At 48.4% G+C, this 25,179-nt stretch overlaps 1 protein-coding gene across 1 annotated transcript in view; it reads left to right on the forward strand.

The window, feature by feature from the left end:
• dnah9 (dynein, axonemal, heavy chain 9) overlaps positions 1–25,179 on the forward strand; it is a 69,325-nt gene extending 44,146 nt beyond the window's left edge. The window contains 18 exon segments of the mRNA XM_026999642.2: positions 1,348–1,536; positions 1,854–2,089; positions 2,203–2,325; positions 2,568–2,772; positions 5,027–5,191; positions 5,956–6,096; positions 6,809–6,979; positions 7,103–7,225; positions 11,016–11,209; positions 11,782–11,930; positions 12,426–12,553; positions 15,563–15,790; positions 17,204–17,395; positions 18,367–18,558; positions 20,320–20,490; positions 21,501–21,683; positions 22,323–22,712; positions 24,561–25,179. Of these exon segments, the coding sequence (XP_026855443.2) occupies positions 1,348–1,536; positions 1,854–2,089; positions 2,203–2,325; positions 2,568–2,772; positions 5,027–5,191; positions 5,956–6,096; positions 6,809–6,979; positions 7,103–7,225; positions 11,016–11,209; positions 11,782–11,930; positions 12,426–12,553; positions 15,563–15,790; positions 17,204–17,395; positions 18,367–18,558; positions 20,320–20,490; positions 21,501–21,683; positions 22,323–22,712; positions 24,561–24,788 (3,408 nt within the window). The 3' untranslated portion in view covers positions 24,789–25,179.

The raw sequence follows: 25,179 nt of genomic DNA on the forward strand, positions 1-25,179 counted from the left end.
ACACACACGGACACATACATACACACACACACGGACACATACATACACACACATACACACACTCGGTAACATACATACACACACACGGTAACATACATACACACACATACACACACACGGTAACATACATACACACGCATACACACACACGGACACATACATACACACGCATACACACACACGGACACATACATACACACGCATACACACACACGGACACATACATACACACGCATACACACACACGGACACATACATACACACGGACACATACATACACACGCATACACACACGCGGACACATACATACACACCCATACACACACGCGGACACATACATACACACCCATACACACACGCGGACACATACATACACACCCATACACACACGCGGACACATACATACACACCCATACACACACACCCGGACACATACATACACACACATACACACACACATGCGTGCACACACACACACAAACATACACACGCGTGCGCACACAATACACAAACATACACACGTGTGCGCACACACAAACATACACACGCGTGCGCACACACAAACATACACACACACGGACACATACATACACACACATACACACACACGGACACATACATACACACACATACACACACACATGCGTGCGCACACACAAACATACACACACGCACGCGCACACACAAACATACACACACAGGGACACATATATACACACACATACACACACACATGCGTGCGCACACACATACACACACACACATGCGTGCTCACACACAAACACACGCACGGACACATACATACACACACATACACACACACATGCGTGCACACACACAAACATACACACGCGCGTGCACACAAACATACACGCGCGCGCACACACAAACATACACGCGCGCGCACACACAAACATACACACGCGCGCACACACACAAACATACACACGCGCGCGCACACACAAACATACACACGCGCACACTCACATAGACACACAGAAACATACACACACAAACATACGTGCACACACACACACACACACACACACACACACACACGGTGCACTCCTCTGGAAATCGATGGATTTCACTTAGATAACAAAAGTGTGAATACATCAAGGCTGCAGTGAGTGAACAATTCCAGCCTGATATAAAAAGCAGAACAATAATGCAGAGGCTTCGCTTAAACCCATGTGAACAAAATGAGGCATCCTTACTCCTGCTTAATGCTAGCAGTCAATCTTTGCATTGTTTAAAAATGCCTGACTTTTTCCTTGGCACACTGCACAAGCTGGTTCCAGCTACCTTGCTTGTACAAAATGTCACCTTTCCGTGTGCTGTCGTCAGGTTGGTGGTCTGGCATCTGAGAATGTCCGATGGGCTGAGACTGTGGCAAACTTCAGGCATCAGGAGAGGACCCTGTGTGGGGATGTTCTTCTCATCACCGCCTTCGTCTCTTATCTGGGCTTCTTCACCAAGCGTTACCGCCATGAGCTAATGGACAATACCTGGAAGCCCTATCTCAGCCAGCTTACGGTTTGTTTACCAAATCGTTTTTATGCGGACTGTTGAATCGGAAACCTCTGGATCAGAGCCTACCTCAGTTAGGGCCTTAGCCAGGATTACTGTGATGGGATTGGCAGGATTATCATTGTTTTCTAAGTTCAGATTTTTTTGTTGCCCCCTCAACCTGACTCAAAGCAAACAAAGCTTCCTCATCATCCATGGCCTGGGAGCTCAGCAGCTTCAAAATGAGATTGTTTGCTCACAATCGTTTGGCTTTTCTGGTACTGTTTACTGTAGTTCCTGGGAAGCACAGGCACCTCAGTTCCAGCTGTCTCCATGCTCTCCAGGTTCCCATCCCAGTCACCCCTGGGCTGGACCCCCTGGCCATGCTGATGGACGATGCGGACCTCGCCACCTGGCAAAACGAGGGGCTGCCGGCTGACAGGATGTCCACTGAGAACGCCACGATCCTCACCAGCTGTGAGCGCTGGCCACTCATGGTGGACCCACAGCTCCAGGGGATTAAGTGGATCAAAAACAAATACACTGATGACCTGTGGGTCATCAGGATTGGCCAGAAAGGGTAAAGATCACTGGCTACTCTCACAAGACAGCAATTCCCATCTTTTGGTAGGTGGTGTGGCTAAATTTTGCTTGTCACTCATGACCTTTTGGCGCCTGGTTTTTGGTCTGTAGCTATCTGGACTCCATTGAGAGAGCCTTATCAGCAGGTCAGGTGGTACTTATCGAGAACCTAGAGGAGACTGTGGATCCAGTGCTTGGGCCCCTGCTTGGTCGAGAAACAATCAAGAAGGGACGGTAAGAAGTGGTCACATTTCACTCCATATTTATCATGTATGTAGCAAATTCAAAATGTTATTGCTGCAATGCACCCTTCATGTACATACCGCCTTACCTTCAGAAACCCTTTCCAAACCACATTTTTAAACAAATGACATGGCAAACTCCACCAATTGATCAAATGGATTGCCTCGCATTTATGGAGAGGTTATATGCTGGAAATGCGGGATTACCGTGCATGCCGTGATATTTTGCCACAGCTACATAAAGATTGGTGACAAGGAATGCGAGTACCACCCGGGGTTCCGCCTCATCCTGCACACCAAGCTGGCCAACCCGCACTACCAGCCGGAGCTGCAAGCCCAGTGCACGCTCATCAACTTCACTGTGACACGCGATGGCCTGGAAGACCAGCTCCTGGCGGCCGTGGTCAGCATGGAGAGACCAGACCTGGAGGAGCTCAAGGTGGGAGGACTCCGCTGGCATCTACTGGCTCATGGGAGTTTTTTCACGATTATGCTGATGCGACGCTGTGCGGCCTCGTGCCAGGGTCTTATCGGGGGATTGTCGTGGGGGCTTTCATTAAAAGCAGGGAGCCAGTCTTTTGATATGGGCTCATCCTCTCGCCACTTCATTTGAGGGGGGAGTTGAGAGGATTGGAGCTAATTGGTGCCGTTTGGAGAGGTCTTTTTGAACCTAATTGGATTCATCGGGTTCTGTTTCTGAACTCGGAGATAATTAGTCACGTTACAATAATAGCCAGCATGTAGTCAATCACCTAAGCCAGGCTTTGCAATCGCCACAACTTGCACTTTTGCAGGACCCTTAATACGTCCTCAATGTGTCCTAACCTCCGTTCTAATGAGGTCACTGAGTGGTTCAGTTTAGGAATTTCTGAAGTGAGCCCTGCTTCAGTCTGACTGCACTGTCTGGATAATGGCTGTTGAGGACTCCTCCATAGACTATGTCAAACACTTTATGCAAATGGAACTAATCACGTGAAACCAACTCAATCAAAACCTCAGCCGCAAATGAGGCCGTTGTTCTAGATGAGGCCGCTGTTGCTGCCGTACAATCAGGGGTGAAGCTCTCAAACCTTCCTCTCTGCTCTCATTAGCTCCGCCTGTAAATATATTTAAAAAAAACCTCCAACATGCACTGCTTTCCTGAGCCCAGACTGCTGATGGCAGGGTTTTTAAAGATCGGAACTTCAGATCATTCGAGTGCTCTTGTTCAACGGGAGAGCGGAGCAATTGTGTCTCTCTCTTGTGCCCTGTTCCCTTCCCCAGTTTTAGTCTCCCGAAGGGCGAGCCTAATCCGAACTGGAAGGCCTGCATTAGCGGGCAAATCCGTGCATTTAAGTAACCGGTGGGGGAAAACGCGATTTACTTCAGAGCTACTTGTCCCTTCAGCAAAATTCACTGGAAAATTGAAATGTGACTTAATGGAGCTCGGTTAATTAGTGCTTCATTGAGACACTACAGAGAGGAGAAAAGGAATACCAAGCTGTATTATCGCCCTAATTAATATTAAGTTGTAACAAAAAAGGACAAAAAGTCACAGGCGTCCCACGCTCCTGATTTAGAGCTGAGTGGGAATAAGCAGGCCGTGCCGAGTGCCTCGTCCCTGCCGTGCAGAAGCCTGCGCTGTAGAAAAGACTCTTGTGTAACACCCTAGAGATTTCTCTTTCTTTTCCCACAGAATTAGGTATTACTTATCTTTGTCACATTACACAATTCTCCTTCAATTTTATTTATTTAAAAAACCATAAAACTACCATATTCAGACAAAAAAACCCCATAGTTTCGGTTTTTAAATGGCCCTTTGCTCAGGGAAGACCTGCCGACTCTGTAAATGTCATTCTCACCTCTGCAGGCGTCTGTCTGCCGCTGTAATGAGGAAGAGGAGGTCCTTCTCCTTAAATTCAGTTAGCCATCCATGCTCCTATTGTTGCATCATTATTTGCCTGAAATTATAGAAATATTATCTTGTTTTAATTCCAATTAAACCTCGTTCTGGCCGGTTAATTGTTTTCCTGAGTCTTATGAAATTGCACTTACCGTATGGCAAGAAAGGGCTAATCATTAATTACTAACTCATTAAGGGTACCGGTTGTGCTGGGAGTGCCTTCTCCCTGTTTTACTGAAGGTTTAGGTCCGGTTTAGTAAAGTCAGAATACAAATTTCTCCACGCACATCGCATTATCACTGGCAGGAATGAAATCTCATAAAAAGTAACAAGTCCCTTGGAACTCCCGCTGATGCACATCACAGTTATTTACATTTTCTTCCTGTGCTGTAGTTCAGACAGCTGACAGTAATGGTGTTTGGATTTTTAAATGGGCTTATTGAAGAAAAAAAGAAAGCATCATTATTTCACTGCCCACAACATCTGACTGGCTGCATCTTGCTTGAATCAGTCTGTATACCTGCTACTGCCCACATGTTGGGGCGTGTTTGTTCGTGTGTTTGTGTAACTGGCAGAACGTGGTGTGTGGATTCATCAGCACTGACAGCCCTGTGAAGGCTGGGGATAATTTGATGTTCTATGCAGGGTTGAAGTTGTTTAATGCACCCAGCATTCACCTCCTTGCCTGCGCTTGGTGGATGCAGATATCGATGGCCGTCGTGGAGCTGCCCTCTGCCGCCGGCCCGCGCGATGCGGCGTTCCTGATAACGCAGGCTGCTGTTTTTCTCTTCTTTGCTGTTCTTTTCTTTAGTCGGGCCTCACAAAGCAACAGAATGGGTTCAAGATCACGCTGAAGACCCTGGAAGACAGCATCTTATCTCGCCTGTCTTCAGCTTCCGGGAACTTCCTAGGAGACACGGAATTGGTGGAAAATCTGGAAATAACCAAACGCACAGCTGCAGAAATCGAGGAGAAGGTAGTGTGTCAGATGGAGCATGCAAGGGTTTGCCCTCCGCTGGAGAACTGTGGTGCAGTAGTTTATCAGCTTATAACCAAACCATGACAAAGGTTTTGAACTTTTTTCTTTTCTTTTGGTCTTGTCACAGTCATGGTCTTTATCTCAAATGCGCTCGTGTGTATTTACAGATGTCTTTTTGTGTGTATGTGCCTGTATGTGCGTGTGCGTGCATGTGCGTGCATGTGTGTGCGTGTGCGTGCGTGCGCGTGCGTGCGTGTGTGCGTGCGTGTGCCTGTGTGCGTGCCTGTGTGTGTGTGCGTGCGTGTGTGTGCGTGCGTGCGTGTGTGTGCGTGCGTGTGTGTGCGTGCGTGCGTGTGCCTGTGTGTGTGCGTGCGTGTGTGTGCGTGCGTGTGTGTGCGTGCGTGCGTGTGCCTGTGTGCGTGCCTGTGTGCATGCCTGTGTGCGTGCGTGTGCGCGTGTGTGTGTGTGTGTGTGTGTGTGTGCGTGCGTGTGCCTGTGTGCGTGCGTGTGTGCGTGCGTGTGTGTGCGTGCGTGTGCCTGTGTGTGTGTGTGCATGCGTGTGTGTGTGTGTGCGTGCGTGTGTGTGCCTGTGCGTGTGCCTGTGTGTGTGCGTGCGTGTGTGTGCGTGCGTGCGTGCGTGTGTGTGTGTGCCTGTGCGTGTGCCTGTGCGTGTGTGTGCGTGCGTGTGTGTGTGTGTGTGTGTGTGTGTGTGTGTGTGTGTGTGTGTGTGTGTGTGTGTGTGTGTGTGTGTGCTGATTTAGGTGAAGGAGGCGAAGGTGACGGAGGCCCAGATCAACGAGGCGCGAGAGCATTACCGACCAGCAGCCTCCCGCGCATCTCTCCTCTACTTCATCATGAACGACCTCAATAAAATCCACCCCATGTACCAGTTCAGTCTCAAGGTAGCCTCGTGCTGCTGACCCTGGACGGGACACGCACTTTTCACTGGCCTCTTTCTTTATTTCCTCCTTCCCCCTGATTCCGTCTGCTCTCCAGACAGCGTTTATTGTATTTCCTGTTCCCTTCTTCTTTTATGTTCTGTCTCTTTTGGCATCTGCTCTCTCTCTCTCTCTCAGCCATCCACCCTTTGTGAAATATGACATTTAATACAATGCACTGTCACAGTCCCTGGACACACACAAACTTGCTGTAATGGAATCAGGGGCCTGACTTATGATACGGACAAGGTGTCAGTATAGCAAACAAGAGGTTTGTGAACATTAGTGGAAGATTAAAAACGCTTGATTAAGTTGCTTTTGGTCTGTGTGATGAGGCTTCCTCAGCTTTCCAGACAGTCCTGATGCGCTGACAAAACGCAGTCTACAACGATCGAGCAATAATTGCCTCTTTCTTTCATACACGTTTATGCAGGGGGAGAGAACAATGATCTCCAGCAAACACTGATACATTTAGACTGAACAAAAGTGGTCCAGTAATGAAATAGAAATGATTGGAGTTAACTAATAATCCTTCTGTTTGTCTGTGTGTGTGTGTGTGTGTGTGTCATGCATGGGTGTGTGTGTGTGTGTGTGTGTGTGCATGCTGATGTGCATGCATGCCCATGTTTGTGCATATGTGTGTGGGTGCGTATGCATGCGTGCGTGCGCGTGTCAGGCTTTCAGTGTGGTATTCCAGAATGCTGTGTTGAAGGCAGCACCAGACGAGGCCTTGAAACAGAGAGTGCTAAACTTGACTGACAGCATCACTTCCTCCGTGTTCCAGTACACCACCCGTGGGCTCTTTGAACGTGACAAACTCACATACACTGCCCAGCTCACCTTCCAGGTGAGCTACGCGCCGCCTGCTGTTGGGCCAAGAAGGTCAAGCGGTGTCAACAAGAACATCTGTTGCATTGTATCTGCTTTCTCTCTGTCTCTGACTCTCTCAGCCTTTCTCTCATCTTCCTAGATTTTACAGATGAATAAAGAGATCAATGCGAGTGAGCTGGACTTTTTGCTGAGGTATCCTGTACAGCCTGGCGTGTCGTCACCTGTAGATTTCTTGTCTAATCATTCTTGGGGAGGCATCAAGGTAAGACAGCAGCGAGGTGATCGGACACGTGTTGCATGCATGCTAACACCACCTCTGCTATGTCTGACATACTGTAGTGTGATGCATATCACCCTGTAGTGGATTACTTACACCCTAACAGAAGACTTACAATACACTTGCATCATCCAGATCAGTTAGTTTTCATATAGTTTTCACAGGAATTTCATCTGGAGAAGAGAACCATAACTCTTTGTGCAACTCTGCAGCAAAAACAGAACTGTCCCTCTGCACCTCCCATTTCCCTTAAAGCCATTTCTGGATGCTCAGATGCTTATAACATGCAGTATGTTTAGTATTAGTGCAGGCATCCCTGAGGATGACATCGAGCAAAAGTTTACCCACTTGTCAGATCTGTCTGGCAATAAGCTGAACCTTAATGGCAAGTGTATTCCCAACGCTTTCAAAGCATGTTAATATTTAAAACAGAATCCTTAGCATCAAGTTAAATGATTTCTGAATTTGTTCTAAAGTCAGGTTTTGACTTGGTGTTCCAGTCTGTGCCCACAAGCTACCATACCCAGCTACAGTCACACCAAATACGGTGCTGCGTTTTTGTTTTGGGTTTTTTTGGTTCATGCATACAGTGACACTGATTGCATATCAGGGATAGTGATTGCACAATTTAGGCAACTCGAAAATGTCTCTCACTTTAAGATCATAAAATGTCATTATCTATTGCTATTGTAGTGGTTCTAACGATAATGAGTAACAATAAGGTAGGCCTGGTGTAAAATTCCTAAGAACAATGCTACATAAAGGTCCTTGTTACATAATGGTAGCTCAGTGGTGAAGGTACTTGACTTGTAATTGGAAGGTTGCTGGTTGAAGCCCCTCCACTGCCAAGTTGCCACTGTGGGGTCCCTGAGCAAGACCCTTAACCCTCAATTACTCAAGTTGTACTCAGTCATATTTGTAAGTCGCTTTGGATAAAAGCATCAGCTAAATGCCGTAAATGTAAATATTATTATCATACAGCTTGTGTATTATGCCTAACTTAAGCCAGGACAATGTTTGTTGATTTCTGTTCCGTCATTGCTAGGGCTCTTGACATTGCCCTGCTTTATATGTGAACAGAACCTTGTGCACTATTTTCTATGTGAAGTTAAGAGAACCCTTGTGCACTATTTTCAGTATTTTGGGGAGAGTTACAAGAGCTTGTCCGTCTGAGGAGGAGACGTCAGCTGTGTGAGGATGATGAGCGCTGCTGCTAAACCCTTGCTCTCCAGACCTGGAGTCGTACTTCCTAAACCTCAGAATCTTTTAGGCCCCCTCTGTCGGTGTGGGCGTTCACCCTTGCAGCCAGCAGGGGGCAGTAGCATGGAAAGGAGCACGCGGCCCTTTACTAATCATATTTGGAGTTGAATGATGTGATGATGAGTGAAGGATTCCTGAAATATTGACAATACTTGTACTGGGTAGGGTAAGAGTAACGCTGATTTCAGTGGTCATGAAGACTTTGAAGAGACTGCTGTTCTCTACAGCGTCACAGACCCCTGCCAGCACACCCCTGTGAGGCCCACAGGCCTGCACCTACTATACCTGTGTTCCCTGGTCACGTTCAGTGGTACACCTGCAATGCACTTATAGATGCTTCTGACCTGCACCACTAAGCTATAAACCCAATATTAATTATGTTTCCAATAATTCTTCAAATGCATAAGTGCTGCAGGAGCTGTCCCAGAAGACATCAGTGACTTAATAATATCCAGGCAACAGCAGTCCTGTGGTCAGAAACTGACCACAGATGAAGGGTTCCAAGATGGCTTTGACAGGCAACAGACAGACTATAGTCTCTAACTACATCTGTATGGTGTTTCTAATAAAGTGGTCAGTGAGTACATCTTCTCCTGCATTTGGAAAGGGGGGGTCTCCCACGTCACGATTCTGCCCTGATTGCAGCTGTCCCGCAGTTTTAACAAACCAAGCTGCCCGAACCGTCTGTGCCTTCACATGTCCGTCCGATGGTGCGTGATGCAGCGAAAGCAAACCTGAGACTCTGACCCTCAGGACTGACCTGCAGGGTCATGGATTTTGTCCTCTCTGCTGTGGCCGTGCCACCTGAGGGAAGACCTCTAAAGATACTGAAGCTTGCTGAGGACACGATCAGTCTCATTCAAAATGGTGATGAGTACAAACTGGCAGGAGGTGAAACAGCTGGTGTCCTAGTGCAGTTTCAACAATCTGGCACTGGGGGAGGTGATGGTGAACTTAGAGAACACCCCCACCTCTGCTTCCTCTAATTATCAACAGTCCAGCTGGCACCACAGTAGAGTCTGTCATATTCTTCCAAAGAGTAATCTCCCGGGATCTCCAACGGGAGGACCACGCCGATCCCATCACAAAGGAGGTGCGCTGTAGAAGGATGTGATTCCTTCGGCAGTTAAAAAGTTCAAACCACCGCAGGCATTAATGGCCCAGTTCCATTTGGCCATTATGAAGTGTGTCGTCACGTCATCTCTAAATGTCTGGTTATGTCAGCGGCTGCGTGAGAGGATGGAACCTCATTGCGTTGTCTAGCCTGCGGGAAGATTACTGGCGGTGCCCTGCCCACCCTCAAATTCCTCTGGAACACCAGGTCCCGTCAAGATCATGGCCGACTCCAGCTTCAGGGTTTCGATAGCACACCATTAAGATGAAAACAACTACACAGGGCAGCAGTATTTTCAGCAACTGGCAGCTGACTGTCACTGTCCTCCAGCGTCAACAGCGCGATGTTTCTCCTGGCGTCTTAACTACGTAGGCTACAGTGTCGTCTGAGCGCTGTATAACACTCTGCCCATGAACACAACGCATATGCTGCACTTGCATGTCTGTTCTGATGCTCAAGTGCAGCATCTTAGGCTTGTGCACAAACTTTATACATCTGTACCCCACATATGTACCATTTATACAGATGTGTAAGCATATGTTACAGATACAGACGCATACGTTGGTTTGTTGCTTATTCCTTATTGACACCACGTATATCTTGCTATGTACTGTTCTTATTTCTTTTTTAACATATGCATGGTAATATTGTGTAATGTCAGCAACTGGCAGGTCAGATTCTTCATAAGGCTGTTTTACCTGGCCAGTAAAACGGATTCTGGTGCTGAGCCCACAGAGCTGAACAGTCATGCAGAACCAGCAACTGTCAACTTAGGCAAGAGTCCCAAGTTTCTTCTGCAGAAGCAAACAGTCCACATTGCACTAAACTACAACACCCAAATGTATGGTTTTCCATAAGCAGGGCTTTCTGGGGATTATGAGTCATCGGCCTCCTGACGCTTTCAGAACCTTGGGCTTGGGTGGAAGAGGAGCGGCATGTGTCACGCCGTCGCTCGCAGATAAATATAACTGAGCAATAAGAAAGCCCTCCTTCCACCGCATCAGCACTTTGGGACTCTCCATTATGAAGGGACTCGCCAGTGTTTACTCAGCAGTTTGTGATTAGATTAACACCCTGACACCCACACCGGCGCCTGCTCCCAGACATTCTCGTCTTTTTCTTGGGACTTCCTTTGTTGCCGGCCTTATTTGGATGGCATGGCTCACTCAGCAATTAGACCCCATGCATGCATGTACTATATAACACATCCCAATCAAGCTCCAGACATATGATGCTTTTAAAGCCGGTGCAAACATGTACTACTTTATTCCTTTAACATAAATAAGTGCCTTTGACTAGCATTTATTTATGAGTGAACCACTGGGTAAAGACGTATGATCTAATGCCATGGGCCTGTATGTTTCTGTGTGTGTGTGTGTGTGTGTTTCTGTTTCATTTCAGGCACTTTGTGTTATGGAGGAGTTTCAAAACCTGGACCGGGACATCAAGGGCTCGGCAAAGCGCTGGAAGAATTTTGTGGAATCCGAGTGTCCAGAGAAGGAGAAGTTCCCTCAGGATTGGAAGAACAAGAACTCCCTGCAGAGACTGTGCATGATGCGTGCCTTACGACCTGATCGGATGACCTACGCCATCAGGTCAGCCGTCACACTAAACTTGTAGAAACAAGGTGATGTTGTCGGACATAATTGTTGCTTTTTTGATATTAGTTCTGCAGAATGCCATCTAGTAGTTTGGTAATCCATTATGCAGTCGCACTCCTGACAAACTGGTCATTTGGACCAGCAGATGGTCACTGCTGTTTCCCTTTCTGCTCCCAACACATCTGAACCAGATCATCAAAGGCTGTAGAATGCTGATTACCTGGTCCAGGTGTGCTGAGAGCTTGGAAATTCACTGAACACAGCACAAAAACTCACCAATCACCTCTGCTGCTAATTCTGCTGGTTTGTTATGAGCTTGGTGCATTTTACGTGTAATGCTCTGGGAAGCATTACACATATGTGGGAAGGCCCATACAACTCTGATTTGTCCTGCGAGTCTTCTGGCTTATGTGCTGGTACGTAACCAACAGCATGGGCATGTCTTGCACCATCCGTATGCGTGAAGGTTTTCTGTACGTTTCGTGAGTATCGGACATGATTTGCACTGGACACCGTGAATGGCGGGTAGATCTAGGGTCTCTGTTTTTCTGCATTCCTCTGGACAGAGACTTTGTGGAGGAAAAGCTAGGCAGTAAATACGTGATGGGCCGTGCCGTGGACTTCGCAGTCTCCTTCAAAGAATCAGGAGCAGCCACGCCCATGTTCTTCATCCTCTCACCCGGAGTTGACCCCCTGAAGGACGTGGAAAAACACGGTACTGTTGCTTGGAAGTAGTTTTCTCTTTTTCTTTTTCAGCCTTGACATTGAGAATAAACTTTTTAATGCCCTCTTGTTGGAGTCCACGGGTAGTTGATCTACTGCAGTACTGACTGAGTGCTGTTTGGGGGAATGGTTGGTAAACAGACCAACTTTGCCTCAAAGATAGACTCCTTGCACCAGGAGGCTGCTACTGCCTGGACATGCATCATGTCCTTTGAAAGGTGGCTCTTATAAGCTTCCTGGAAGAGTGCAGAAATTGATTAGACATGCCTGTTTGTGCAAGTGTGCCTAATCAAATCATAACCAAAGCGCAAAGTAATCAATTAGTGAGGGCTGGCCTGACAAGGAATCCTCTCTGAGAACGAGGCTATGTGAAACAGGAATCTAGATCATTTGCACTACTCATGTTATCTTCACGTTCTGTTGCAATGATTCCTGTGAACAAATGCGGAAGGTGGGTGAACATCTCCAGCGATGCCATGTCTTGCAGGTCGGAAGCTGGGATACACGTTCGACAACCGAAACTTCCACAATGTGTCGCTGGGCCAAGGGCAGGAGCTGGTGGCAGAGCGAGTATTGGACCTGGCAGCTCGTGAGGGCCACTGGGTGATATTACAGGTAGCGCCGCATGCTACACTTACTCCAAATCTTCGAAGGCATCCAGAGTCTTTGTTTCTGATAACATAGTTTTGGAGTGTAAAAATGCCTTTCTAAAAATTGCATTCTAATCCATTTTTTTAATATGGTGCTTTATTCAACAGGTGTTCAGTCGATTATGATATTCCAAAATTAGTGTTGCTGATTGGCAAGCTCTGGACGCTTCATGGACTGAGCAATGCATGGCAAGGTTGCAAAGGGGTGTGCAGGGGTGTGCAGGGTTGAAGGAGCTGAGGCTAAAAGATCTGGTTGAATGTTCTTTAGCATCTAGCAGCATCAAGAATTTAACTTTACCCATAATCTGAGCAAAATGATTGAACCGAACTGTGGAGAGTTCACGATGTGTTGAATTATTCCCTAAAGAATCAAAATCAAACCGAATCCTTGTGAGAGTTACCCGGCAACCTGCATTCAGCTGCCAAACCTGGGCTTTGCTAAGGAATTGAATGGCGGGGCCATGGGCTGGCACCTGGGCCCGGGCTGCGTGTCTCCCCAAGTTCTCCAAGGTTCTTCTCTGATGATTAATGGCCTGTTGGGCCCACAGGGAGGGGAGGGCCAGAGGAATGTGTCCTTACTCCATGCCAGTGATGGCCCACCCCAGGGAGAGAGGCGCACTCCACTAATGAGTCCATTAGATTGCTTCTTCTCCATCCAAATGTCAGTGTGAGCACACAGTCCCGTTCCCCCAGCTGCTTATTCTAAGTGTCAGTCTGGAACCTTGCCTATCGCTACGGAATATGACATATTGACCAAATACATGTGGTTAAGCTTATTACTTCCAAAGAATCGATATTTTTTAGGGAGCAAACTTTTGGATTCCGGTTTTGATTCATTTAGGGGCTATATGCAGATGGATAACGCTACCCTGCCTCTACATGGCAGGACTGTATTTAACTTTCTAAAGACGCACACGTACAGAATTCTAATCGCCTTTTATTGGCCACCAGAAATGGCAGCAGCGCGCCCAAACTGAGCATTCTTCCTTTAAATCCGCGAGCCCCTCCCCCGCGCCGCGGGGAAGGCCGGCACGGAGGCCAGCATTTGTTTAATTACCTTTTGCATACGTGCCCGGATCGATGCTCTCCGAGCAGCTCTGCTTCCTCCCATGAACGAGCCCCCACTTTCCCTTGCCCCGCATTGTCCGTCCGCCCCACCTCGGCGCGGGCCCCGCCCCCTGGCCCCGTCTCCTCTCATCCCTGCTTATGGATTCAGGCATTGCCGAGAAGCTCACTGGGTCAATGGAAAGTTCCCCTCCAGTGAAGGTTAATTATATTGCAGCGCGGCGCAGGTCCTGGCCAACGGGAATGCAGAAATCCACTCGCCGTGGAGAGGCAATCAATTGCTTAGATTGGGAGAGAAAATCCTCAGTCCTGGGAATGGAGTGGCCTAAACTGCCCCTCCTTTTCCGCTCCTCTGCCCTCTGTCCTGAAATGTACTCTTAAAGGGCTACAATATGCATTGAATAGGAGAGCAAAAGGGGGTGGGTGAGAGCTCAGGGCGGGGGCTATTAACGGACAAGGGGCCACGCCGGCGGCATTCAACTTTTATTGGCTTTTTAGGAAAAGAAATGCGTTGGCCGCTCGCCTTCACCCCGATCTCTGGCACTGCCTGTTACGAGCTGATTGTCGTCACATCCCAGTGCACCGCCGCTAGCCGCCTGAGTAAAAAGGCTACCTTGTAGTCCCACCAGAGCACAGGCAAACGCAAATCACGCCCTTCCAGGAAACTGTCATTTGGCTTGCTTGCCGTTCTACCGGGGACTTCATTTCGTCTGATTATTTAATTATGTCTTTAACAGGTTATGCCTAATGAATCAGATACAGTAATTGCGTAATCACTTCATGTCGCTCCAAAGCTGTTGATTGCAAACTCCGACGTGTCTCATTTCTCACGAGCGCACACGCGGCAGCTGTGGTCCTGCCCGCCGAGCGAGCGCTTGATAAGCTGACGCGTCATCTGGGAGATGGCAGCGAGGGCCACGTTGTGTGCCCTGCTGCAGCTTTTGCTAACCTGCGATGACAGTGTGTGACGCTTACGGTAATCAAAACACCTCTTCCCAGACAGCTGATTCTCTGCTCTCCGTTGCCGAGCAGAGACACTTCCTTGGGGGGGTTCATTTGCACTCAGCGACAGGCCTCTTCGTCCCTCTCTGCCCTCGAGCAGAAACAGTTTAGCTTGCGCTGTCGAGCTGTAAGTTAAAACAGCAGTCTGTTTTGTTTTCCGCTCTCCACTAATGGGGACCCTTTTTCTGGCTTCGAAGGCAATAACTTGGATCCCCTGCAATCTTCCAACACTCTCAAAAAGCCCGCCGAACTGGATTTATTTTCCTTTGTAGGGGGAAAATGACCGATGTGGCGACCTCAAATAACCAGTTTTTTTGTTGTTTGTTTGGTTTTTTTTTCCCCTTTTGACTATTGTAATTCACTCCAGCTGTATACAATAATTAGAAAAAAGCCTTGCAGACTGTCACTTCCACTGGATTAGTATGCAGTTCACAGCTCCGCCGGTCTCTGCTGAGACCTCACTCCTGGCTCCTAAGCCGAGCTGTCACAAAGAAGGAAGCGCAGTGCTGAGCACTCCGACTCCTGCTGTTAAGTGAACTGGCATGCCGGGTGCTTCATTTGGAATACTTTCACTGGGGCATGTCCTCCGTCTGACAGAAGAGACTGTAAACAAAGCGTCTGCTTGTCTGATCAGTCTACCAGATCAATCGTGATCATTGGCCATTGTAAAATCATTAGAAGTCATTTACATTTTGTATGTTTTGAACACTGTTTGAAATCATGAGATGGTAGAACTGTTTGGTTGATGCATTCTAATGTAGCCCATTCTAATATAATGCCGACCCAGACTGCTTTGCGTTTCACAGCTGTTGCAGCTGGTGCTCAGACGTGTTGTCAGTTGGCCTGCCTGCCATCGCCTTAATTTTAAGGTACAGTGAAACTGCTTTCGCCTCCCCGTCTGAACCAGAACATTCACCTGGTGGCCAAGTGGCTGGGCACCCTGGAGAAGAAGCTGGAGCAGCACGGCGACGGGAGCCACCGCGACTTCCGGGTCTTCATCAGCGCCGAGCCCTCCTCGTCGCCCGAGGGCCACAACATTCCTCAGGGAATCCTCGAGAACTCCATCAAGATCACCAACGAGCCACCTTTGGGCATGCTTGCGAACCTGCACAAAGCACTGGACAACTTCAACCAGGTACGGCGGCCTGCTCTGGCCTCGAAAGTCACAGAGGATACAGGAAATGACACTTTGGAATGGCACTGTGTGTAGATCCAGACAAACAAAAGCCCGTGACAATGTTTCTGCATGTGTTACATCACCTGGCTTCATTAGAACGGGCTTTGTCCCACCAGTGGGTCTGTTGTGCTTATCCTAGAAGAACCACAATCACTTGAGTCACTGGGGAGGTTGCTATGGCTAATGATGATAATTAAAATTCCGCATGTCTTATCGATGATACCCTATCTATGCCATTACCCTAGTGCTCTGGGCTCTGGGCTAATTTTGTGCTCGCTGAGCTGATGGCTATCTCTCCGATAAGCTCTATAGCAACGCACTGGTGTTGTAGCTTTCTAGGAGGTTTCCTTTGGTTAATGACTTCCATTTCAGTCATGTACGCACATCGAAAGCAAATCAATGCTGTAGGCTAAGAGAGACGGCAAGGTAAAAGACCTGAAGATCTTAGCAGCTCCAGCCAGCTGTAATAATCCAGGAAATGACATCTGCTTTCATATTGACCTTTTCAGCCACAGTTGCAAATGGCCAAATCTCTTCCTTTTGTAGTAACAAAATTAGTGGTTAACAATGATCATGTCTGTCTCTTTGATTGATTTGTCTGAACGTGATGCGCAGTGTTAGGAAGATTAATTATGGCTTGATGGCTTGCATCCTTCATGCTTTGAAGCAAACAGAGAAAAAGCCTTGATCGTGAAGGGCGTCAGGGGTATATGGATCAGTCCTGTCCCAGGGACACTAGGGGTTTATTGATATTTACATGGGATTAATACGAAATGCCTCATGCTCCTGCTTTTAAACATTTTGGTTTTTTTACACGAGCATTTGGACTGCAGGCGAATGTGGAGGGACTGTGGTGATTTTCACTGCATCTCAACACAGAAATCTGTGTGTGGAATCTTGATGGGCATCATGACGGAATCAGAGGCTCACACACACCAGCCCATTGGTCCCGGCCACCTCCGCCAAACAGTTCAAGCCCAGAGAACGTCCCCCTGCGGTTTAAGTGGCATTGCTGCCACGTCTTTCTTTGTGACTCCCCTGAGAGGTTGGGCTGCTTTTCATTTCACAAACCTCCCTCCCTAATTTAAGTCATCTGAGTTAATGAACCGGAAGATGGAGGACTGCTAAAAGCCCTGACAAGTGCTGACAATTAAAGGGAATTCTCAGGCCACAGAATTTATTGGAATGTAGTCTGGATCTTCCTAATGGCTGTAGGCTAGCTGGGAGCAAAGGAGAGAGGGTTGGTGATGGGGAAAAAAGGGTTGAGTTTCAACATCCACTATTTTATCTTTTGTTAAAAGCAGGAGCTGGGGGGTGCTCGTTGCCAAATTCCTTCTCTTCCTGCAGCAGTAAACATTCTCTCTCCAACAGGACACCCTGGAGATGTGCGCCCGCGAGAGCGAGTTCAAAAGCATCCTGTTCGCCCTGTGCTACTTCCATGCGGTGGTTGCAGAGAGGCGCAAATTCGGCCCCCAGGGCTGGAACAGGAGCTACCCCTTCAACACAGGCGACCTCACTATCTCAGTCAACGTCCTCTACAACTACTTGGAGGCCAACAGTAAGGTGAGGCCCGGCCACACCACTTCAGCACACACTGGGGGGGGTGCGGGTGCGGAACAGGAGGGTGAGGGAATACACAGCAAAAAGGGAGAGAGAGAGGGAGTGGTAGAGAGAGCAAAACCAAGCTTGTTGACATATGCACTACCTGCGGAACAGCGAGCAGGGCTTTTGCTGGAGCCGGTGAAATTGCCTTTCTCCTCCCACGCTGCAGCCTGCTCTGCACGGAGCGGCTCTCGACTACATGAAGCTACTTGTAAGTGGAGAGGCAGCCTGTGTGCAGGAGCTGCTATCAGACCGGTCTCCTCACATCTCCACACACATCCCTCTAAAGCCGTGCGCGTTTGCCCGGCCTGATTAATCTTAAGACATGAGCAGAATAACAAGACCAAACAAGAACGCGGCATTTGTGCGGCATTTATTGGGCCGTTCAGTCGTCCGCGTGTCTTTGGGCCTCGAGGCTCAGACAAGGGCAGAGTGAGGCAGTGCCTCGAGTCCTGTATAGACGCTTTTAATGCCCTTTGTGCTCACGGGTCTGGCATGTGGTGAGAGCCCCTAAATGCCCCCTCAGGCCCCGCTCAGTTTCTGCAGGGCTTATAATAAGTGCCTCACCTGGGAAGGGCATCGTCTGTCAGCCCTGTGCCAGCTAGTCGCATATTAGCTTAATCACATTACCCAGGGCCATAACCCCCAGACGAGCCATGACGACAGGCAGTGCCACGGGCCGAGCGCCGGACGGCCATCTAAACAGGCTTTTTTGTTTGTTTTTATATGTTGCGAGGTCGGTTGGGGTTTTTTTTGGGGGGGGGGGTTTGTTTTGTATCTTGTAATTGCGTAGTATAGTCTAAAGCCGTTAAGCCCGCAGACTTTACAGTGAGGTCAGAAGCTGACATATGCTAACAGGCTGACGGCAGCCAATGAGCGGTTAGGAAGCAGGAGAGGGGGCTGTGTGATAGGCCGCTGCTGCGTCCCACCAGGTGCCATACGATGACCTGCGCTACCTCTTCGGCGAGATCATGTACGGCGGCCACATCACGGACGACTGGGATCGCAGACTCTGCCGCGCCTACCTGGAGGAGTTTGTGCGGCCTGAGATGATGGACGGAGAGCTGTACCTGGCTCCGGGTTTCCCTCTGCCAGGGAACATGGATTATAATGGCTATCACCAGGTAAGCACACCCCCTGCCAACACGCCCACCCCTCCCAAAAGCATGGTGGAGCAGCAGATAGGTGCAGGATCTCTGAAGGGTTATATAGCCACTCTTATTTCTGCAGTCGGAAATGAGGGCATATCTGACGTATCGTCAGAGGGCAGGTACACTCTGAGGAAGGCGAAGCGTTCGAACTACGTGTGACTGCTCCGACGACAGCCTTCAAAACACAACTTATAGGCCTTAAAGGATGTGCACTACCTGCCCTCTCAAAGGTTCAAATAAATCAACACCTTTCAAGTTCAGTTATGCCCGCCAATAGCTCATAATAACACTTTTTTTGCATAAGGCAGTACGAGTTTGCCTAAACAAATCCTCTTTCACATTTCTCTCTATCTGTAATGGAAATGCATCATAAGAACATAAGATTCAATATACTTGACAATATCTGCTCTTTTTTTAATACTTGTATTTTAACAAACCAGTCCTCTGCCTGCTTTGGCGTTGTACACATGCACGCACAACTCTGAGGCAGGTTGAGTCTGCACGGCTCATCCCAAAATCATTAATGGGTATGTAAATGGATCCCCTGCCCTTGATGTTAGTTGAAAGAATACGGACCCTCAGTTGGGCTCCAGCGGCTTCGTTCCATCTCGCAGGCCTGCCAGCCGCATGCCAAACCACACGAGGGGTGTGGACCCCTGGGCTCTCGCTCAGCCTCTGCACTCGTGCTCAGCTGGTTCTCATCCAACTCCGAGTCAACAGCAAGTGCACTTAGAGCTCACAAGTTCCGAAATTGAAAACTGCTTTCAACCTCACTGGGCAGATCGCTGTTTCTCTAGCAGCAGCAGAGCAACGCTCCTGCCCTGCACTGCTACAATAAGCATGTCATTCCCTGATTGGTTTTGACATAATCAAGGTGGTGTTTGTTTTTATGGGACCGATAATTTGCTACAGTTCCAAGGGTGTAATTGATGGCGGCCGTCTTCTGCCGCTCGGTGACCCCGGGCACAATTTGAGTCAGTGCGATTTAATTAGCTCTGCTGCTGTCACTGTCCAGCCCGTATAGTGCGCCGCGTCCGCGGGGACGGAGAGAACACAAAGACGTTCGTTCCATCCTTAGTTCTGCCCATTTGGCCTGCACGTCTTGACACTAAGCTCCTCTAGAATATGAGCTAGATGGTAAGGGCTTTGGGGAGTGAGCTGGAGGAATAAAGACGCTTGGCTTTCCGCAGAGAGGTTGGTATTGTGGAGTGTGTAACAACACCGGCTCCCATCTGGGGTTCAGTCCACGCGTGTGCCCCTCGCTATGCCAGTAACAGTCCTTGCACAAGACTCCTGACGCTACAGTTTGCCCATGTCTGTAAAATGATTGAAAGTGTAAAGTCACTCTGGATAAGAGCGTCTGCCAAACCCGGAAATGTGAATGTCGGGAGAGGGGGACGTTCTCTCCTCCCTTCCCTTCTTCTCGCTCAGCGAACCTAAGGTTTTCAGGGCAGACGTCACGGCAACGCTGCTGCACATGCTCACTCGTACAGCTATCTGAAGATTCCCTTCGCTCACACCCTCCGGCTTTTTCTGTCCCCTTAAGCCGTATTTGCGCGGCCATGCAGACCCTCTAGAGTGATTGGTTCTCGTTTAAAAATGGTAAATCGCAGTTTGCATTCTAGCTGTGTTGAATCTGACCTCCTCAGCGAGGTTTAAGTGCTTTGTGTTTTCAGCCTAAATGGTTCGGTTTTCCTTTCTGTTCTCCCGGCCCTGGTCTTGCTTGATCTCCAGTACATAGATGAGGCGCTGCCTGCCGAGTCACCCTATCTGTACGGCCTGCACCCCAACGCCGAGATCGGCTTTCTCACGCAGACTTCAGACAAGCTCTTCCGCACCGTGCTGGAGATGCAGCCCAGAGACAGGGGCTCTGGCACCGGCAGCGGCACCTCGCGAGACGAGAAGGTACCTGATGCCTGAACGCATACACGGCACGCGCCCACACACATATACACATATGTATTACACATATGCATTACATATGTTCTGAGTTTGGTTTTTTATTCAGTTTGACGTGTGTTAATATAGCTAAGTCCTTCTAAATGAATTCACTAAATAAACATTCTGGGCTTTGTAGTCTTCTTTTGTAGTCTTCTTTCTCTCTTCATGGTGATTTTTTTTTTTCATGTGCTCCTGCCATAGTCGGGGCTTAACACAGCAAAAATTGAACGTGTGCACATGAGCGCACCTAGTGAATCTTCTTTAGCCTGTGAAGGCTTTTGTATCGTTAAAGAGACCGACTCAGTGGTCCTTTCCACGTTGACCTCTGACCTCTGTGCACCCGCAGCATCGTGTACCCATCACGGCTCGTTATGCACAATGCTGCATCATCACTGCATGTCCTCGCCTCTGTTTAACCCCGTTACCCTAATCAGTGGGCAAAATGAATGTCCTATCCCCTCTATTGACCATGGCTGCTCTCAAAAGCTCTGCCCAGTACTGTTGGCCTGTGCTGGGCCAGAGACCCACTCGTGTTGGAGAAGGTTAAGTGGAGCTAATTCCCTGGCAGTGAGTTGGGATCAGGTAGCCCTGACATTTCACAGATTAGCTTTGGGAGCTGTGGAAGGGTGCTGAGGTCCTTTATGGTGGCTGACCTTTTCTGGTTAAAAGACCGGGATTTGGAGATAGTGACCACTTTGCATTGAACCAGTCATGTAGGTGATGGAGAAAAATGACTCTGTTATTTCTATATTTATTTAGCTAGTGATTGATAATGATTACATGTTCTACACCCTTAGTATGTAATGTTTTCCTCTGTCAAGTTCATGATAGTGTGCAGTTAATTTGTCTGTCGGGGACATATAAGAGAAAATGGCCTTTTTGTAATCTGCATAAGAGGTCTTGGCCACTGTGGGGGTGTATTTGAATGATCTGAAATGTCGCCCATGTTTGCTGGCACACCCCCCGCGTGATAGGTGAAAGCCGTCCTGGACGAGATCCTCGAGAAGCTTCCGGATGACTTTAACATGGTGGAGCTGATGGGGAAGGTGGAGGAGAGGAGCCCCTATGTGGTGGTGGCCCTCCAGGAGTGCGAGCGCATGAACATCCTCACCCAGGAGATCAAACGCTCGCTTAAGGAGCTTAGCCTGGGCCTAAAGGTACTGTAAGCCATTTTACACTCTCCCAACGCAACAATGCCTGCGTATTGATTTTCATAGAGTATATGTTATTAGAATCTGTCATGTAGTTATAGCATTGCTCTCCTGACCCATTTGATACGGCGACACTTCTAATGTGCTCCGAGTGCCCCATTACAGGTCATTCTGTAGGAATGAAATTTAATCGCCAGGGCACCTCCAATCGATGCCACTGCTCTTTCTAAAGCTATTTTAAGTGCATTATACCACTGAATGCAGTTACAACCTCAATTAAGGAGAAATAGGGAGCATTTGAACCTGAGCAAAGCATAAGCTGATTTAGCGAGGATTGCTGCCTCAATCATTGAAGAGAATTTTAAGAAAGAGTGAAAGAGTTAAGACTTCCTGTGGCTATCGCGCTGAAAGGCCTAAGTTGCCCTTGGCTCCAGTGAATGGCCATGTAACAGCCTGAGTTCGCTCATGGTCACATTGTAAGAGTGTCAAGAGTATCAACCCCCCCCCCTCCCTCCCACTGCTGTTCTTATAAAAAGCCATTTTCTTTGTGTGCCACTGATTCAATATGAGCATGATTAATCGCTTCTGAGTCTGGAAACCGCCACCTTTTGCCAGCCGGCCATGAATCTGTCGTCCCGCATTCAGGGTGAGCTGACCATGACCAGTGACATGGAGAACCTGCAAGGCTCCATCTACCTGGACCAGGTGCCCGAGGCGTGGACCAAGCGGGCCTACCCGTCCACGTGCGCCCTGGCGCTGTGGTTCACTGACTTGCTGGTGCGCGTGCGCGAACTGGAGGCCTGGAGCTCGGACTTCAGCCTGCCACCGGCCGTGTGGCTGGCCGGCTTCTTCAACCCACAGTCCTTCCTCACGGCCATCATGCAGGCGACGGCGCGGCGGAACGAGTGGCCACTGGACCGCATGGGCCTGCAGTGCGACGTCACCAAGAAGAGCCGCGAGGAGTTCAGCTCGCCGCCGCGCGAGGGGGCATACGTGCACGGCCTCTTCATGGAGGGTGCCCGCTGGGACACGCAGGTAACGGGCCGAGGGAGCGGGTACGAAGGACATGGCAACCACGCGCAAGCACTAGTAGAGCTGAATGGACTTTTTTGCGGTGGAATTCAGCATCTCAAAACAAGAGGCTGTTGAATGACAAAAAGGTAGTAGATTTGGAGTGCAGCGTTGTAATGTCAAGGCAATGGTCCCTGAGCTGGAGAAATAACCTTATTTTCTGTTTTTGAGAAATGGCCAGTCAAAGCTGCGGGTTATTACTCTGGTGTCATAGCAAGGCATGGCGTGAAAGAGCAGATTGCTTCTGAATGACACAGCAAAACATAAGCACACACACACCCAGAAGCCACCCCTGGCAGAGAGGTGTACAGGCTACAGTGGATAACGTCTACCAAGAGCTAGCACAGTAGTAATACGGTGATGCGCACACACACACATCCCCCGAGTGTCACACAAACATGGCGTGTTACTTGAGTTTTTCAGCCCACTAGTTCGAAACCGAGTTTCGCTACGACTGAGTCTCTTAATGACACCAGCTGGATATTAAATGGCAATGTAAGGTTAATCACCCAATTGATTTGGATACATTAGTTAAATTAGATTTTTTATCCCTCCCCCCCCCAAAAAAAAAGAATAAAATGAATTCCTTCTTTTCGACGCAGCGCTGTATGTGTGGTCACAGGGTGTTTCCACGCATTTCCACGCCTCTGTTGCACTGCTGCAGGCTGCCGTGGTGAAGGTGCCTGATTTTTACGAGAGCATGTAAATGTGTGCTGCTTTCCCAGTGCTACTCTGACGGCAGCTTTTAAATACAGGGCGTGAAGACTGCATGGGCCTGCTTTAATTGCTTTGCTATTTGCTATGACTTAACAAAAGTTACTGATTTATCACAGAAATGCAATTTTTTTATATAACATTTTTTTTTTCTCAATTTTCAAAATGACAGCAAATGCAGCTTTTTTTTATGTATATATTTCGGTCGTTTGCATGGATGGTAGGTGTGTGGGCTCCCAGGCTCAGGAAAAAAAACGAAGATCCTCCACAAGTCTATCGACTGTGTGCGCAACTGGGAAAGAGCAGAGTCTGACATTTCCCCCTGACACACCTGCCAGTCAGCTGTCTGACTGATTGTGTGGCAAACTCAGACACACAGCGCTTGAGAAGAGCGCACAGCTCGAAGCCAGGCAGGGCAGACAGGAAACCCGGCCGCAGGCATGTGGGTGGAGGTAAACTTTCTTATACTGTTCAGAGGAAAAACTCGGAAGCTAAGTCGTGGCGGTTGTGGCATTGCTTACATTCGTTTGAAGCGGTGGAGTTTGGGCTCGTTGCGGTGCTGTTAGGTTGCCAGCTGAAGGACAACTTGAACAACCCATGAACATCCCCTGTGGACTGCTGCAGTGTCAACACTGTTTGTATTTGTCGCTTATAAAAATCTGAGGAGTCCAGCCTCCTCCTTTCCTCGCTGGACTCCAGGAGGGTTCATTAACAAACAAAATAATAAACATTCCTGCCCACAATGTCCGTCCAGTGTGAAAGGCAAGCCGATTTTAGTCTCACACGTGCTGACTTTCCCTCCTTCAAGGAGACCAGTGGATTAATGCAGCCATCGGCTGGGAAAAAGCAACTCTTTGCTGAGATTATTTGAACGGCTTTTACCAGGATTTAACTAATTAATTTCACTTGAATGTGCTGGTAGGGTTATATAACTCAGTGGTGGCTTGTTTTACACACATCATGTACTGGATAATCTTAAACCATATATAAATATCACATAATTCATTAAATAAAATCTGTAACTTCTATCTTTATATGACATCTCCGCGGTACTGAAGGATGCGCTATGTAGCCTGCTCCCTGTGCACTGTCTTACAGGCAGGAGTGATGGTGGACGCCCGTCTGAAAGAGCTCACCCCCGCCGTCCCGGTTATCTTCATCAAAGCCGTTCCCGCAGACAAACAGGAGACCCGCAACGTCTACCAGTGTCCTGTCTACAAGACCAGGCAGAGGGGACCTACGTATGTGTGGACATTCAACCTGAAGACCAAAGAGAGTCCCTCCAAATGGACGCTGGCAGGCGTAGCACTGCTTCTTCAGATATAAAACACGAGAGGGAATGACCATCACCATGACGACTCCGCTGAAGACATGAAGACGCCACTGCACTGCGTGTGCACCCTCGCCAGAAATCTGACTTTACACTTTTATGTAGATGTTCTATATTTTTAATCGGAATGTATACCTCTTATATGTCGGTGTGATGGGATAATTGATTAAAATGTTAATACAAAATGCCAAATCTTCATATACAGGTCAAGTTTGTAAAGTAGAACATCAATGCAAGGGTGTGTAGGCTTGCGCAGAAGGGCTTTGTTGTAGCTGGATGCCAAATACATCAACTGGGTAGATACTTTGGTGAATGTTTCAGAATGTTTCCATGACTACCTAATGGTTTAATAAATGCCAACTTTGTTGCACTTCAGTAGTCTTCACA

Source organism: Electrophorus electricus, chromosome 14 (assembly GCF_013358815.1).
Source record: "Electrophorus electricus isolate fEleEle1 chromosome 14, fEleEle1.pri, whole genome shotgun sequence".
In the NCBI taxonomy this organism is placed as follows: domain Eukaryota; kingdom Metazoa; phylum Chordata; class Actinopteri; order Gymnotiformes; family Gymnotidae; genus Electrophorus; species Electrophorus electricus.